Consider the following 14384-nt stretch of genomic DNA (forward strand, 5'->3'; position numbering starts at 1 on the left):
TGAAAAAACCTGGAAACCTCTGCTAGGAATGAATCTGCTGATATTCTCAATTTTTCGGCTGTAATAGACTCTCTCTGAATGTAAAAAAAAAACTCCTTATGTACAGTTTCATGTGACAGAGAAAGAACGAGAGGACATAAATATAAAATATAATGGCCTCTGCTAAGTGCTTGGGTGCCGTCATTTATAGTAAATTCAAATGGTCCTGCCATATCCCAGACCTGAGAACAAGACTTCATTCCCACAATTGCACCATTTACAAATAAGGCTATAGTCAGGGTTGCTTAGTTTGGACATCTCATTGTACTGTTGCCATATGGATTTTTTTGGGGGGGGGGGGGGTGGGGGGAGTTAGACTCTGAAGAAAAAGATTTTCGTTGATCAGAACAGAATTACACACATTATGAGTGGTGTTAACCTGAAACACAATTCCAGGAATCTGTTCCAAAGTTCTTATTTTGACGTCTCAGTGTGCCTTGCCAGGTATGTTTCATTCATATCAACTGCTCTCTCTTCAAAACCAACAGTGTATATCATGAGCGACTAATGACAACACTTGACACAGGAGTGGTAACAGATCTTCTTTTCAGTCAAGTCCCAGTCCTGGGCACAGCATCATGCCGGGTGCGTATGTGAGTGGAAGCTCCAAGGATAAAGAACATTTCCATATTGCATTCCTCGTCATTATCCAGGCCCAGCACCTGTTGGGATGGTATGGGGTTTCATGGGATACACAAGACGATCACCTCTGGTTCTCACAGCTGGTAATCTGGACAGCGGGCATTACATTCTTGACATGTAAAGGCTGGTGGCTGTGCCCTATTTGCAGTATCCCCCAACATTATCTTTCAATGAGATAACACAAGACCACATGTAGCCTATGCTATTCTATCTACTTGAGAATAGTGAAGTGTTCGAGTCTCGCTTTGTTCTGCACGTTCTCCAGATCTGTTCCTCATTGGAAAATTCTGCCATGGGATGCTGAGCGACTGGCATACCACCAGTCACCAGCCATTGTGATTGATGAAGAAGGTCATACAGACTAACAGCGTGCAACGATACATGCATGTATTTGTCATGCAGAGAAATTATTGTTGCCATATGTTCGCAGTTTTGTGTACTCAGTTCTGCAGCCTCTACAGGGTGAAAAGTATTTAAACCGACAAACTCTGGGAGGTTGTAGGGGACATCAAAACAAATATTTTCCCTAATGTCATTTTTTCGTATGAGGATTATTTAAACCGGCGGTGGCCGTAGTACGCTCTTTAGTTGTTAGAGGCCGTATTACGATCTTCAGTTGTAGGCAACTGCTGTCCACCAGTGTAGTAGTGCATTGTCTCTGTTTACTAATGGAGCGATACACCTGGAGTGAGTACAATGATACGGTTGGTGCGTACTACGTAGCGCACCGCAACGAACGAGCTGCACAGCGGTTTTATCAACAAAAATATCTTAATCGCCGTATCCCCTATCATACGACCTTTGCTGCTGTGTACCAACGTCTGCGTGAGACCGGGTCATTTGGCAGATTACCTGGACAGGGGCGCCGTCGCACGGTAAGAACGCTGCAATTTGAGGAAGCTGTCTTGCAGCATGTGGAGCGGGATCCTTCAGCCAGCACTCGTGCAATTGCACGTAACATGGGGACGAATCAGACGAATGTAACAACAGTCCTTCGAGAGCAATTGTTGCATCCGCTTCACTTACAGCGTGTCCACAACCTGGGACCAGTTGATTATCCACCCAGAGCACAGTTTTCGCAATGGTGCCTGGAACAGTGTGAAATGCATCCTACATTCCCATCCTCTGAGTTGTAAACCGATGAAGCAACGTTCGGGCGTGATGGAGTCTTCATCATGCACAATTTGCATGTTTGGAGTGAGGATAACCCACATGCCACAGTTACTAGCGCTCCTGGACCGACGGTTCCCAGAAGCGTGGATTGGCAGAGGTGGTACTGTAGCATGGCCTGCTCGATCCCCAGATATGTCCCGTCTGGACATTGTGTGTGGGGGAGAGATGCGCAGCCGGCCTGTGTGGTCGAGCGGTACTAGGCGCTTCAGTCTGGAACAGCGCGACCGCTACGGTCGCAGGTTCGAATCCTGCCTCGGGCATGGATGTTTGTGATGTCCTTAGGTTAGTTAGGTTTAAGTAGTTCTAAGTTCTAGGGGACTAATGACCTCAGCAGTTGAGTCCCATAGTGCTCAGAGCCATTTTTGAGAGATGCGCAACCTTGTTTACACAACTCCTGTTGCAACAGAAGAGGATCTGGTTGCCCTGATAGTAGCAGCAGCACGAACAGTTCAGGGTACTCCTGGGGTTTTTGCTCGTGTCAGACAGAACATGATCCGACGGTGTAATCTTTGTTACGTGTCAACGGAGGCATTTTTGAAAATCTACTCTAATTGAAATTGGGTTGTGTTAATGTGTTGTCTCTTGGTCATCAAAAAATGGAGAAGTGTTTGTTCGTTTAATTAATTAGCCGCCAGAGAAATCTTCCTCTATCGATTTAAATACTCCTCACAGGAAAAAATGACATCAGGGAAAAATATTTGTTTTGGTGTCCCCTACAACCTCCCAGAGTTTGTCGGTTTAAATAATTTTCACCCTGTATATCCCCAAACAAATTTAATCCTGTATTCTTGTTACTATACTGAATATATCCTTGCTGGTGTTACCATTTACTATTTTATTCGATCTCAAGGCCTGAACTATCTTCTCCGCCAAACAGTAATAAATTGTCAGTGACACATGTTTCATTTTGCAACTTGAATAGTTTATTGCTAGCAATATGAAATACCTGTGCTATTAGTGTCATCCCACTCAGTCATCAATGCAATTTTTGTCAGCAGTGTGTAGAAGGTACAGAGCTCACTCCGGGTTTCGTGGTGGTTTTCAAATGAGACAACAGAAGTATTGACAACATTTCTGTGCTGACGACACGAGTGCCGGGACGCACCTGCAGCTCCTGCTGGATGTCCCAGACGGGCCCGCGCAGCGTGCGCAGGGCGGCTGCGGCCTCGTCGAGGCGGCCCTTGGCCACCAGGAAGCCGGGCGACTCCGGGAAGAGCAGCGGCAGCAGCAGCGCGGGCGCAGTGAGCGCGGCGCCGAACGCCGCCAGCAGCTGCCAGCCCAGGAACGCGCCCGCCAGGTAGCTGGCCAGGATGCCCACGTTGAACATCAGCACCGGCACGCAGCCCAGCGCGCCGCGCCGCTCCGCGCTCGCCGCCTCGCTCACGTACACCTGACGCGGCACACCATGTACGGCTGGCTATACACTCACTAAGAACACCTCTGAGAGTTGCTATTTGTACTCGTCCTTGTACTCTGGAAGAAACGTTATCGAGATAAAAACACATGAAATAGCTATTCCGCTGGTTGTGTTGTCATTTGATGTAGCTGCTGTACTCAGCTATACGTTTATGCACCTCTTTCACACGGTATCTTTCCAGACAGACTAAAGTATACCACTGTTAAACTCTTCTTTAGAAAAAGTAGTAGGATAGATATTAATAACTATTGATCTGTTTCTCAAACGTTTTTGGAGAGGTAATGTGTTTAACAGTGGTTGAGCTTATCTGCAGATATTAGAGACTGACACAGCCACAATTTTGATTTCAGAAGGGCCTCTCCACGGAGCACGCCGTCTACTAGTCACTGGCCGTGTACTAAAATACCCGAATGAGTAGATTTCATCAATCAGAAGTTTTTGTGATGTCTCTAAGGTATATGAATGTAAAAATCACATTCTTAATGGCTTTAACTGCTAGATAGGGGAGGGTCATGTTAGCTAGCCTATGCAGCTCTTATTTCTAAACCTACTGACACATTCCGCTTATTGGATGGTTCTCTTACATATGATCGACAGGACGATGCAGAAAACTAAACTAAATTTAGAAATTTAGGTTCTAATTCGACAGGTATGAGTTGGGAAACTGTCAAAAATAGGGGTTTGTTTGGTTAAAGAGGTATTTGGACCTGTATCCTTGTTAGTCAGGCTGACTATCGTACCCCGTAAATAATAAAGCAGAGGTAAAGCCTTTCTCCCGCACCATTTAACTCGTCTATGAGAAAAGCTGTGAAGTAAATAAAAGAAAGGTTCAGGAATGGCAGTTACATTCAGAGTGAAAGGTTTTCAATGATGAAGTTCCTTGATGAGATTGGTAGCAGAAGTTAAAATGAAGAACAGGACCTGTTCAGTAACACGGACAGTCTATTGAGCACAGAATATAGATCGAGAGTAAATGAAAGAAAGACGACAGTTTTAAGGAGCAACAGAAAAGAGATTAGCGACAAACCGAAGATCAAATTTGCGAATCACGTAGAAGACGAAGTAAAGGAATTCCATTAACTCTGAAGCAAAATAACATCTGGTAGAGAAAGCTAGCACGACATAAAATGCAGACGAACACAGGAAAATGGGGCATTTCTCGCCAAAAAATGTCTTCTACCTGTAGCAAGCATCATCCTTAATTTCTGGAAAAAATGTCTGCGAATGTTTGCCCTGAGTACGCTTTGTATGAAAATGGATCATGGACTTTTGGAAAACAGGAGAAGAAGATGTGACTTTACAGAGGGATGTTGAAAGTTAGACTGATAAGATAAGAAATGAAGAGATTGCCCGCAGGATCAGTGAGAAAGGAAGTATATGGAAAATTCTAAGTAGAACCAGGGACAGGAGCACAGGGCATGTATTAAGACATCAGGAAATTAGTTCTTTTGTACTTGTGGGAGCCTCAGAAAGGGAGAATTATAGGGGAAGAGAGACATTGGAATCTACATGGTGTATATTAATTAACAACTGAAGCAGATTCGTGGGAGAGTATGCGATGAAACCAAAAAGGTTTCAATATACATGCGTCTTATCTGGAATGTAAACTTTTCGGTTAGGTCCCCATATAATTGGGCATAATTTCAGTTATGGCCTACCTTAACATGAAATACAACACTGCTCCACTGTGTTACAAGTTACGATTTACTGCAAACTCGAATCTGTTAGAGGAAGTGTACCAGGTGTCGTCCTAGCACTTGCATGCAATATAGCACTCGTCTGTGCAGTGAACTGCTAATCCTGTCCTCCAGATCAACCCGTAAATCTTGAAAGGACTGTACAATTCGCAGCTCCAGTTTAATTGTTTCAGTGTGCATGCTAAACCTTTAACTTTTGAGATAAAAATCTGGATGATCGAGGTCATGTAAACGTGGACGCAAAGATACAGGCATTGCAAGACCAATCCATCTTGGACCATGTTAGTTCGTTAGATATCTTAAATCAGCAACAAAATGTGCCATGATCTCGACGTGCATATTACAGGTCTCGAAAAATGGGTCGTGGATCAAAACTGAGCTGAGTTAAATTAGGACTTCATCGAAAGTACATTTGTAGTAGCTGGGTCAGTACTTCACACTGAAGTCACTTACCTCACAATTGGTCCACGTTTACTGGAACGTTTCTGCTTCTATTATAGTATGCTCTAACACGCATGAGTTTTCGGTTTTAATTGTGACACAACTTATATTCGAGGGTAATGCCAAAAGTAAGGTACATAAGTACATAGACCTGTTTATTTCTACAATGATTTACATCAGTTTACAGCTTGAATATTTAGCTATTTTTCGATATAATCATCATTTTTGTCGATGCATTTTTGTAGACGCTGTAGCAGTTTTTTGTATGCCCATATCATACCAGCTCGCCGCCACGCTGAAGAAGGATGCCGCCACTGGCGTGATTGTTGCTTCGTCTGAGGTGCAAAGTCGTATGCCGAGGTTTCGTCTCCCGTGACAATTGAATCCAAAAAGTTGTCCTGTTCGGCTGCAAGGCGGTGAAGAAATGTGCGGGAAGCATCAACTCGTTGCCGCACGTGGTCCTCAGTCAGCATACGTGGCACCCAATGGCGCACACCTTCCGGTAGTTCAATGTTTCCGTTAAAATTCTGTGAGCGGTGCTTCGGAAAAATGGTTCAAATGGCTCTGGCGGAGGTCATCAGTCCCCTAGAACTTAGAACTACTTAAACCTAACTAACCTAAGGACATCACACACATCCATGCCCGAGGCAAGATTCGAACCTGCGACCGTAGCGGTTGCGCGGTTCCGGACTGAAGCTCGGCCACTCCGGGCGGCGCTTCGGGAAACCTCAGGAACCAACGTGCAGAGATCATCCAGGGTGATCCGCCGATCTTCACGCATGCTTTGCTCAACCTTCAACAGCCGCGCGGAGTGGCCGCGCACTTAGAGGCGTCATGTCACTGATTGTGCGACCACTTCCGCCGGAGGTTCGACTCCTCCCTCGGGCATGGGTGTATGTGTTGTTCTTAGCATAAGTTAGTTTAAGTAGTGTGTAAGTCTAGGGACCGATGTCCTCAGCGGTTTTCTCCCTTAGGAATTCATACACATTCAACCTTCAACACTGTCTCCTGAGAAAATGACGGTCTCCCGCTCCTCTGTTCGTCGTGAATTTCGGTCCGACCAGCTGCAAACTCTCTACACCACTTACGAACATTTTTGACTTCCATGCACGACTCACCATAGACTTCCGTCAATTGGCGACGGATTTCAATCGGCGCAGTGCCCTTTGCGTTCAAAAACCGACTAACTGTGCGCAATTCGCACTTGGCGGTAACATCCGACGGGAGCTCCATTCTCAACGGCTGCCAAGGCGAGACTGGGCCTCAGCGCGACGTGCGCACGTTTACATACCAGCGCGCGAAGCACTCTTCATAACAGTGTGACCAACTGCCACACAAACGGAGTTCTGTACTTGTAAAAGAATAGGAGACCTTACTTTTGGGATTACCGTCGTACAATAAATAAGCGATGTCGCCGTGCGTAGGTGCTACTCAGAGTTGAGCGGAGAGTGACCGACCTGCGCGGCGTCGGTGATGACGCCGAGGCAGACGCCCATGATGACGTGCGCGACGTAGAGGTGTGAGACGGCGGTGGCGGCGACGACGAGCAGCCAGGCGAGCGCGAGCGGCGCGGCGGCGGCCCAGAGCGCGGCGCGCCGGCCCACGGCGATGCAGGGCCCGGCCAGCGCGCCGCCCGCCAGCGCGCCCAGCATCGCCAGGCTCGCCACCCACGAGCCCTGCTCCTCGCTCACCTGCAGTCCGGAGCCCGCCGCCTGCAGCGACGGCAGCGCCGGCGTCACGTAGCCCAGGCTCGCGCCCGACGCCAGCGCCACCCAGCACGCCAGCAGAGCCGCCACCAGCTGTCGGGAAAACACGAAATTACTGTGCGGCGAGAGCACGAGTCCAGTTTCGAGGGTTGCGTACACTAGCAGTTCGAGGGGACGCTGTTAGCCGCGTTTCTCACTGAGGCAATGCGATTCGATACGCCGTGCGACATGTCTCAGAAACGACCCACATCGGTGAGCACGTAGAAACGTAGTCGGCTACAAAATCAATTCAAATTACAAGCGGAGCATGAAAGTTTGCAAATAACTGAAACAATCACCAGTGATTGAGAATTTAATAAGTGCTTCTTCATCTAGCTTCTGTACCGTGGTGAAAGATGTATGTAATTTTTCTGAGAGCTGAGTCAGCTGGCTGCTGTGAGAACGCAAGGGCAGCAGGGGTAGAGTACCAAAAGGGTCGTGAAACGGTTCTTCTGCTAAAAAGCAGAGTCGCTGCCCGGTATTCTCTGGTCGACGACCGCTCTTTGGGATGGCCATGGCGCTCCAGTAGCGACAATAGCAGGAGACAGCAGGCCAGACTCGGAAAGTTGTGAATTGACATTGTGAGAAATAACGCTCTAAGAAGATAGGATGCAAGGTGGTGGGGAAAACATGAGATACTCAGAGAGAGAGAGTAATCTGCTGGACGCAAAGGAGGTCAGGGGTAACTGACGCATGAGTTTTGTTAGGGGGCCCAGGATTGGGTCACCAAAATTAATTTTGTAGCGAAAACTTGCGAGTGACCCATGTGCAGCCACCATCATTGGGAAAAACGTGAAACCAAACTCATAGTGGGAGAGAATTACTGCTTTTTAACAGCATTATAAGAGTGAAATGTGTAATACTGGTTAATCACAACAGATACTTTATGAGGTGGAGATCGCTAGTATTTTTATAAATTTTACATTGTACAGGTCTCGGAAGGTGCACACCGAGTGGCTGACGAGAATCTGCTGCTCGCGGAATCATAGAAATTTTTGTAAGAAGATATGAACGCTTCGTCTTAGAGCTCCAGAAAGCGAAGACCTGGTCTCCGTCTGCACTTCCAGCGGGCGACGGTAAGGCTGATGGTCGTTTTGTGACTCTGTCTCAGGGCCAATCACAGATGCTGGGCCCCAGAACTTGTAACTTTTGGGCACCACTGCAGCCATTCTCTGTGTCTGAGTTTTACAACGGCGATAAGTGTGTGCAGCGTTTGCGCACGACGTAACAAAGCAGACGCGAAGTTAGTTGTTTCAAGTTAGGGTCCTGCTTTTCTGAATTATTTCACGCACTCTCGGCTCAACATTAGGCAAGGATACTGGTGCTCATGTGTAATTATGTGGGTCTTTCCTTTCATCTGTTAATTGATTCAGCAATCATTGGCGGTGCATTTGGAGACAGCAAATTGTACCAAGGTATTATCGTGTATGTTCAATAATCCATTTAAACAACTGTGCACTTAATAATTGTTTGTATTATCTGTTCAATGACTGGAGGCAAGTTCATGCGTTTTATCAATAAACAAGACTTCATCGTGACGTTTAGTTTCATTCTGTAGTTTGGCTAAACCTTTTTTGTTATTCCTTTGCGAGCTATGGTACCCATATTTCATGTACGACTGGGCTAGCCTGATTCAAGGTCAGGCATTCAATAATGTGTGTTAATATTCCACCTGATCTTATGGAGAGGGGTCGGTTCACTATAAAGGCCACCAGGTTCAGATCTTGGTAGCATCACAGGGTATATTTAAACCTCAACTGGAGTCTAACAGTGCGTCATTGGAAGATTACAGTTTCTGTCCTGTTATTGCTTTCTCTCTCTCTCTCTCTCTCTCTCTCTGTGTGTGTGTGTGTGTGTGTGTGTGTGTGTCTGTGTGTTTATTACTCGCACAACAGTACGATTATAAAATGTCATTAGACACAGAGTGAGCTCCAGGATGATCTGATCTGACCTGCTTGAAAGAGCCATCCTGGCACTCGCATGGCGTAATTAGGGATACGGCGGTATACCAGCAATCGGGACGTACTCTATCATCCTCGTGCTCCCTCTCCGACCACCTCGACTGCACATGAAATCGCGGACTCGCGTCTTCCACGGTGTGGGGCGGTTTGTTGAGTACTGACCTGTGGTCTGAGAGGCGGCCGCTCCTCTTGCTTGGCTTGGTCGTCATCCTGCGGGCAGCAGGCGCCGGCTTCCTTCTGTTTGGCCTCGTCCTGCGGACAGAGAAACAGACGTCAGAAAGGACAAGCGCCCACTCTGCCGCTGCCAGCGCAGTGCTCGTGAATTTGCGACCGCACAAGTAGGCTTCATTTCGCGTATCGCCTTCGGCGACCGTGAATTCCCAGCAGGAAGTTCTGATCATTCTTGCGGAACCGGTAGCGCTGTGGTTAGATAGAGTGGTTAACGCTACACCAAGGTCGAAGTGATTATAGACAAAACATCTCCACTCAGTATGGCGTGACTGCCATTTGCTACAGGAGCGCTTAATATCCCTGGCACTTAATGTTTTACGAAGGACTGCATGATTAGGAATAAATACGAAAGAACATGCTGCTAATGCTCATTAGTTCTATGTTTTGCGATAATCATCGAGAAAACATGTTTCTTTCGGAAACAGTTTTTTCTGTATTGTTACCACCATTTTTTCTCAGCTCATACACGAATTACGGTTAGTTCGAAACATTACAGGGAAATGAGGATAATTCTCCATCCTCTAGAAAAAATGGCTCTGAGCACTATGGGACTTAACATCTGTGGTCATCAGTCCCCTAGAACTTAGAACTACTTAAACCTAACTAACCTAAGGACATCACACACATCCATGCCCGAGGCAGGATTCGAACCTGCGACCGTAGCGGTCATGCGGTTCCAGACTGAATCGCCTAGAACCGCAAGGCCACTCCGGCCGGCCATCCTCTAGAGATTGCAGATGATGAGCGAACATGTGTGAGAGATCTGAGATAACAGGTTGTTCCTTTGTACTAATTTTTACGATGTAGTAGACTGAAGAGGTCATTTTCAGTCTGTGGATAATCTGCAGAGGATCTCGTCCAGTTCTTCATCTTAGAGACACAGACGATTGGGAAAAAGTAAATAAAATCGCTGATGAAGTCTCAGTGAATACAGACAGACACGGCCGTGTAACAGAACATTGCAACACACAGGAAGCACGTAAGACAGAACTTCCAATGCGTGCACCAACACAGACAGCAGTACCGAAACACACACTCACTCAAACAGCAAACACTTTCACCAATATGTACCACAGACAACCTTACACAACATCTAAAATAATTAAACTGTATCCGAATAAACAGTATAATTCAATCAACCATGTAAAGCTGTTCTAGCTTAAGTATGAGCAGCAGGCACATCCATCCCGCGGTCATTACACCGCTGTTGGGATGTAACATTCGTAACTCAACACTTAGCATATAAGCAACATAACAGGTAAAATTCAAGATACATAATATAGGAACTGAAGATTAATTAATAATGCCAAGAAATAACATACTGTAACTCACACCCCTGCACTTTCCACAATGTACATAATAGTTATAGTGTTTTTGTAAATAGTGTCTACAAAAAATTAATCCGTAAATTACACTGTAGCGAACCGGTACTGCAAGGCTCGAAGTAGTTACGAGGCTTTCGGACGGGGCTGGCTCAGATAGAGTAACCATTTCTGTCTCTCTCTCTTCCTCTTATCATCCAAGTCTCTCCTATCATCTATCATCATATCTTCTTAAAACTTGAATATTTTTGTGTTTTTTCTATCAATTTCTAATGTATTTTTAATTTATTAGTACTTTCATTGTAATTGCTGAAAACAGTAATTGCTCTTTGTAAAATGAAATATGCTTTGTAATGTACTTGAAAAGCTGTACAATGAACGATCTGTTATAAAATGTAAGGCAACAGGTCTCTAAATGAGCAATAAATCAAATCAAATCAGTTCTCCATCTGACCGCATATAAATGAAATCTCAAGGCTTTCGTTATATCTATTCTCGTTATTTTCACTCAAAGAAAAGTTATATATAATGTGAGAACAGTATGTATTTGTTATCTGTAAGCCAGAAAATCAAAGTACTATGTTCATACGCAACTCCGTATCGCTTCTCTTTATTAGAGTAAATATGCGTTGCATAACGCTCAGACCTCCCAATGACAACACGCACCGAACTTTACTGTCCTCCTTAGGGACAGGAGCAATATCACCAACATATAATCTATATTTAATCCTTTTTCTCGTGAGTTAATTATTCCAGGTGGTCTCTATCGGTTCACAGGGCACCGACTGTAGTAATGCCACAAGGGAAAGTGAATTACTGAAGCTAGACTCGCCGTCTCTATTGCTTTTAGATTCCATATGAAAAAACTTTGTTATTTTTAGATACGAACTACAACGTTAGCTATGTATGGAAACACTGAAGAACTTAAGGTGTTTCGTGTGCGAACTAACGCAGAAAAATCAGTAACGGCCTGAAGACATAAAAAACTAAATTTGAAAGAATTACAAGCTTGTTTGCGTGGCCATCATCCGCAACAAGCTCAGCAATTTTCGTTTTGTCAATAAAAACCGCCTTTTTCTTGCAGCAATTTGTTTTGTTTGTTCCAGACGCGTTTCGCCTTTTACTTTAAGGCATCTCCAGTAGAAAAATACGGTTTTGTTTTGACATGTGATATTCTTAAATTTTAAAACAGTTCGCGTCTTGTTTTTTTTTCCTAAATAAGTGATTGCTTATAGTTATTCGAGTTTGTGGCTGGCATCTGCGTTTTCTCTCATCTGGTCACATGCTGGAGGTCGCTCTGTAACTTCACTTATGAAACATAAGCGCAATTTCATGTCACGAACTTTTTTCTTAACAATTTTCATGTCCTTTGCGCTAATTGCTATGGAGCACTATTACTCTTCTGTCGCTAGTTGCAGATTTGTGTGTGTGTGTGTGTGTGTGTAATAGAGAGAGAAATGTATAGATTTTTTTTTGTATTGCTCTAGATTCAATTGAAGATACTTTAAAGTAAAAGGAGAAACGCATCTGGAACAAACAAAGTACCTTGTAGCAAGGATAACGCGTTTTTTTACAAAACAATTAGTGAAGTAATTAATTGTGTTTACTTTTGCTAGTAATGTTCTGGTGAAGACGGTAGAGGCAGAAAATGTTGTATTACTTTTCCAGGTCATTTTTGTCGTGCTTCGATAAAGTGAAGTTACTGAATCACTTGCAATAACATAAAATTACTTTTTCCACGTTGTGACATGGCTAGCAGTCTCCTTCTTCATCGGAAATTTTCATTCACGGGATATGCTGCTTCATGTCAGTAAACTAAAGCAAGTAGCAACGCATAATGCGAGTATGTGTGGTGGAAGGGAACGCGTTGTCAGTTTTGTGCGTGCTGCAAGTCTATTGTGGATGGTGGTACATTGTTAGATGATACTCAATCACCGGAATAATTGCAGTAAAGATGTGGTTTCGATACGGGCCAAAGCATTGCCTTGCTCACGAATGATGAAACATCAGTGTCAAACAAAGGACTCAACAATTTCCGTAACTTGTTGAGGTCGTTGGACATCTCACAAAGGAAAGGAAAAAATACAGTATTGATTGGCGACTCCATGGAGTGCTGTGCGCACAACGACCATATATGTTAAATAAGGTCAGCGTTGGCCATAATATTGATGTTTTATTGATAGCAGAATCCATTTTCGATCACATAGTGATCATCTTCAATGCTGTACAAATTAAACTCAGACACTGGTATCAAGTTATCAATAACCAAAACTGAGAAGCGATCACAATAACAGTATTGTTATTATACTACAGTAGAGGATAGAAGATCCCTGACAACTGGCAGCTGACAGGTTTCAATTGCGAAGTGTAAAAGATTACCAGTCAGTACTGACTAAAAACTTTTGTCTCCAAGAACTTAGACAACATCAAAGCTTTACTATAGGAACGTCCACAAACCAGGAGACGCGCAATCCAACCGCACAAAGCCCACTCCACCTTTCATGGATATTCTCTGGCCGAACGGACTACAGCAACGAAAAGTGAAAAACATGAGTGGGTACAAAAAGCGTGCGACACTATAAAAAAGTGTTACTGTAAGTAAATAATTGCGGGGATAGTAATGCATACATTGAAGTAATACAAGGCCGAAGACAGATTAGATAACGAGCATTTTTGACGATCGTATTATTCGGTACTGATTTGATATGTTTGATTATGGCGTAGATTAACGGCGGCGGTTAGTAGGCAAAAATTACGATGCGGTTGGCCAGTTCCTTGATTGAAGGAACCATTCCAGTCGTGATCTGGAAAATATGATTCGTGTCTACCAAGGAAACCAAAATCAGGATGGGAGGATGAAGCTTGAATTGCGAGTTCTCTGGAGCACGAGTCCGCTGTTTCAGCATCGCAACGCCTCACCCCGTCCCTGATGCTGACTGTTCTATGCGCTGTCTGAATGACGCTTATACAACAGCTTACCAAACACCGGCGCACCTATGTTCCCTCTGAAAACATACAAGGCGGCGTGCTTCCGGCTGGGCTACGGCAGTACCGAAGCTTTGCGCAAGCAGAGTGCCGGCGCGGGAAGCGGCTGGTAGGACAGCGCAGGGCGCCGTGTTGGCACGCGTAAATCACCGCCCGGCAGCGGCGGGCGTCGTAAACGCGGAGTGCGCCCGTGTTGCTGCTTCCCCACCAGAAAGCGCCATTGTTCTGGCCCCGCTGTCTTCCGTCCTGTGTCTAGCTGCACCAACCGCAAGGTTCTGCCGGGTTGTCAGTTACAGGGTTGTGCGGAATCGTGACAAACACTAGCAATCACCAAGGGCGTCCATAGAAATTTTTCCGAGAAGGTGCAAGATTCAGAACTTTGCAGTTTTGATATAACTCACCTCGTGAGTTCGAAGACGTATTGTGCCCCAATAACTAAATGTGACTTGGACTATGTAAAACTTATTGCATCTCAAAAGGCTGATAGTTATCTACTTAGTATTTTTGAGGTACTTATACAGTAAGCACATTTCAATAGTGTATGCAAAGTACATCTTTTTATCTTATTAATATGCAAGTGGATATCATGTGTTTGATACAACGATCTGCAATTCTATGCATATGTGATTAAATACAGGAGATGCAAATCTAGAAACTACTATAAAAACTAACTTATTAATACTACTACAATGTTAGACCGAAATTAAAAACGTAAAATCAGACGTAGGATA

At 44.7% G+C, this 14384-nt stretch overlaps 1 protein-coding gene across 1 annotated transcript in view; it reads right to left on the reverse strand.

Annotated features, from left to right (window-relative positions):
• Window positions 1-14384, reverse strand: part of LOC126190663 (facilitated trehalose transporter Tret1-2 homolog) — a 306675-nt gene that overhangs the window by 20202 nt on the left and 272089 nt on the right. Inside the window, exons 2-4 of the mRNA XM_049931107.1 lie at window positions 9278-9367; window positions 6867-7208; window positions 2960-3244 (exon numbers count right to left, since the gene is read on the reverse strand). Coding sequence (XP_049787064.1) covers window positions 2960-3244; window positions 6867-7208; window positions 9278-9367 — 717 coding nt within the window. The remainder of the gene's footprint in view (window positions 1-2959; window positions 3245-6866; window positions 7209-9277; window positions 9368-14384) is intronic.

This window comes from Schistocerca cancellata, chromosome 1, assembly GCF_023864275.1.
Source record: "Schistocerca cancellata isolate TAMUIC-IGC-003103 chromosome 1, iqSchCanc2.1, whole genome shotgun sequence".
In the NCBI taxonomy this organism is placed as follows: Eukaryota; Metazoa; Arthropoda; class Insecta; order Orthoptera; family Acrididae; genus Schistocerca; species Schistocerca cancellata.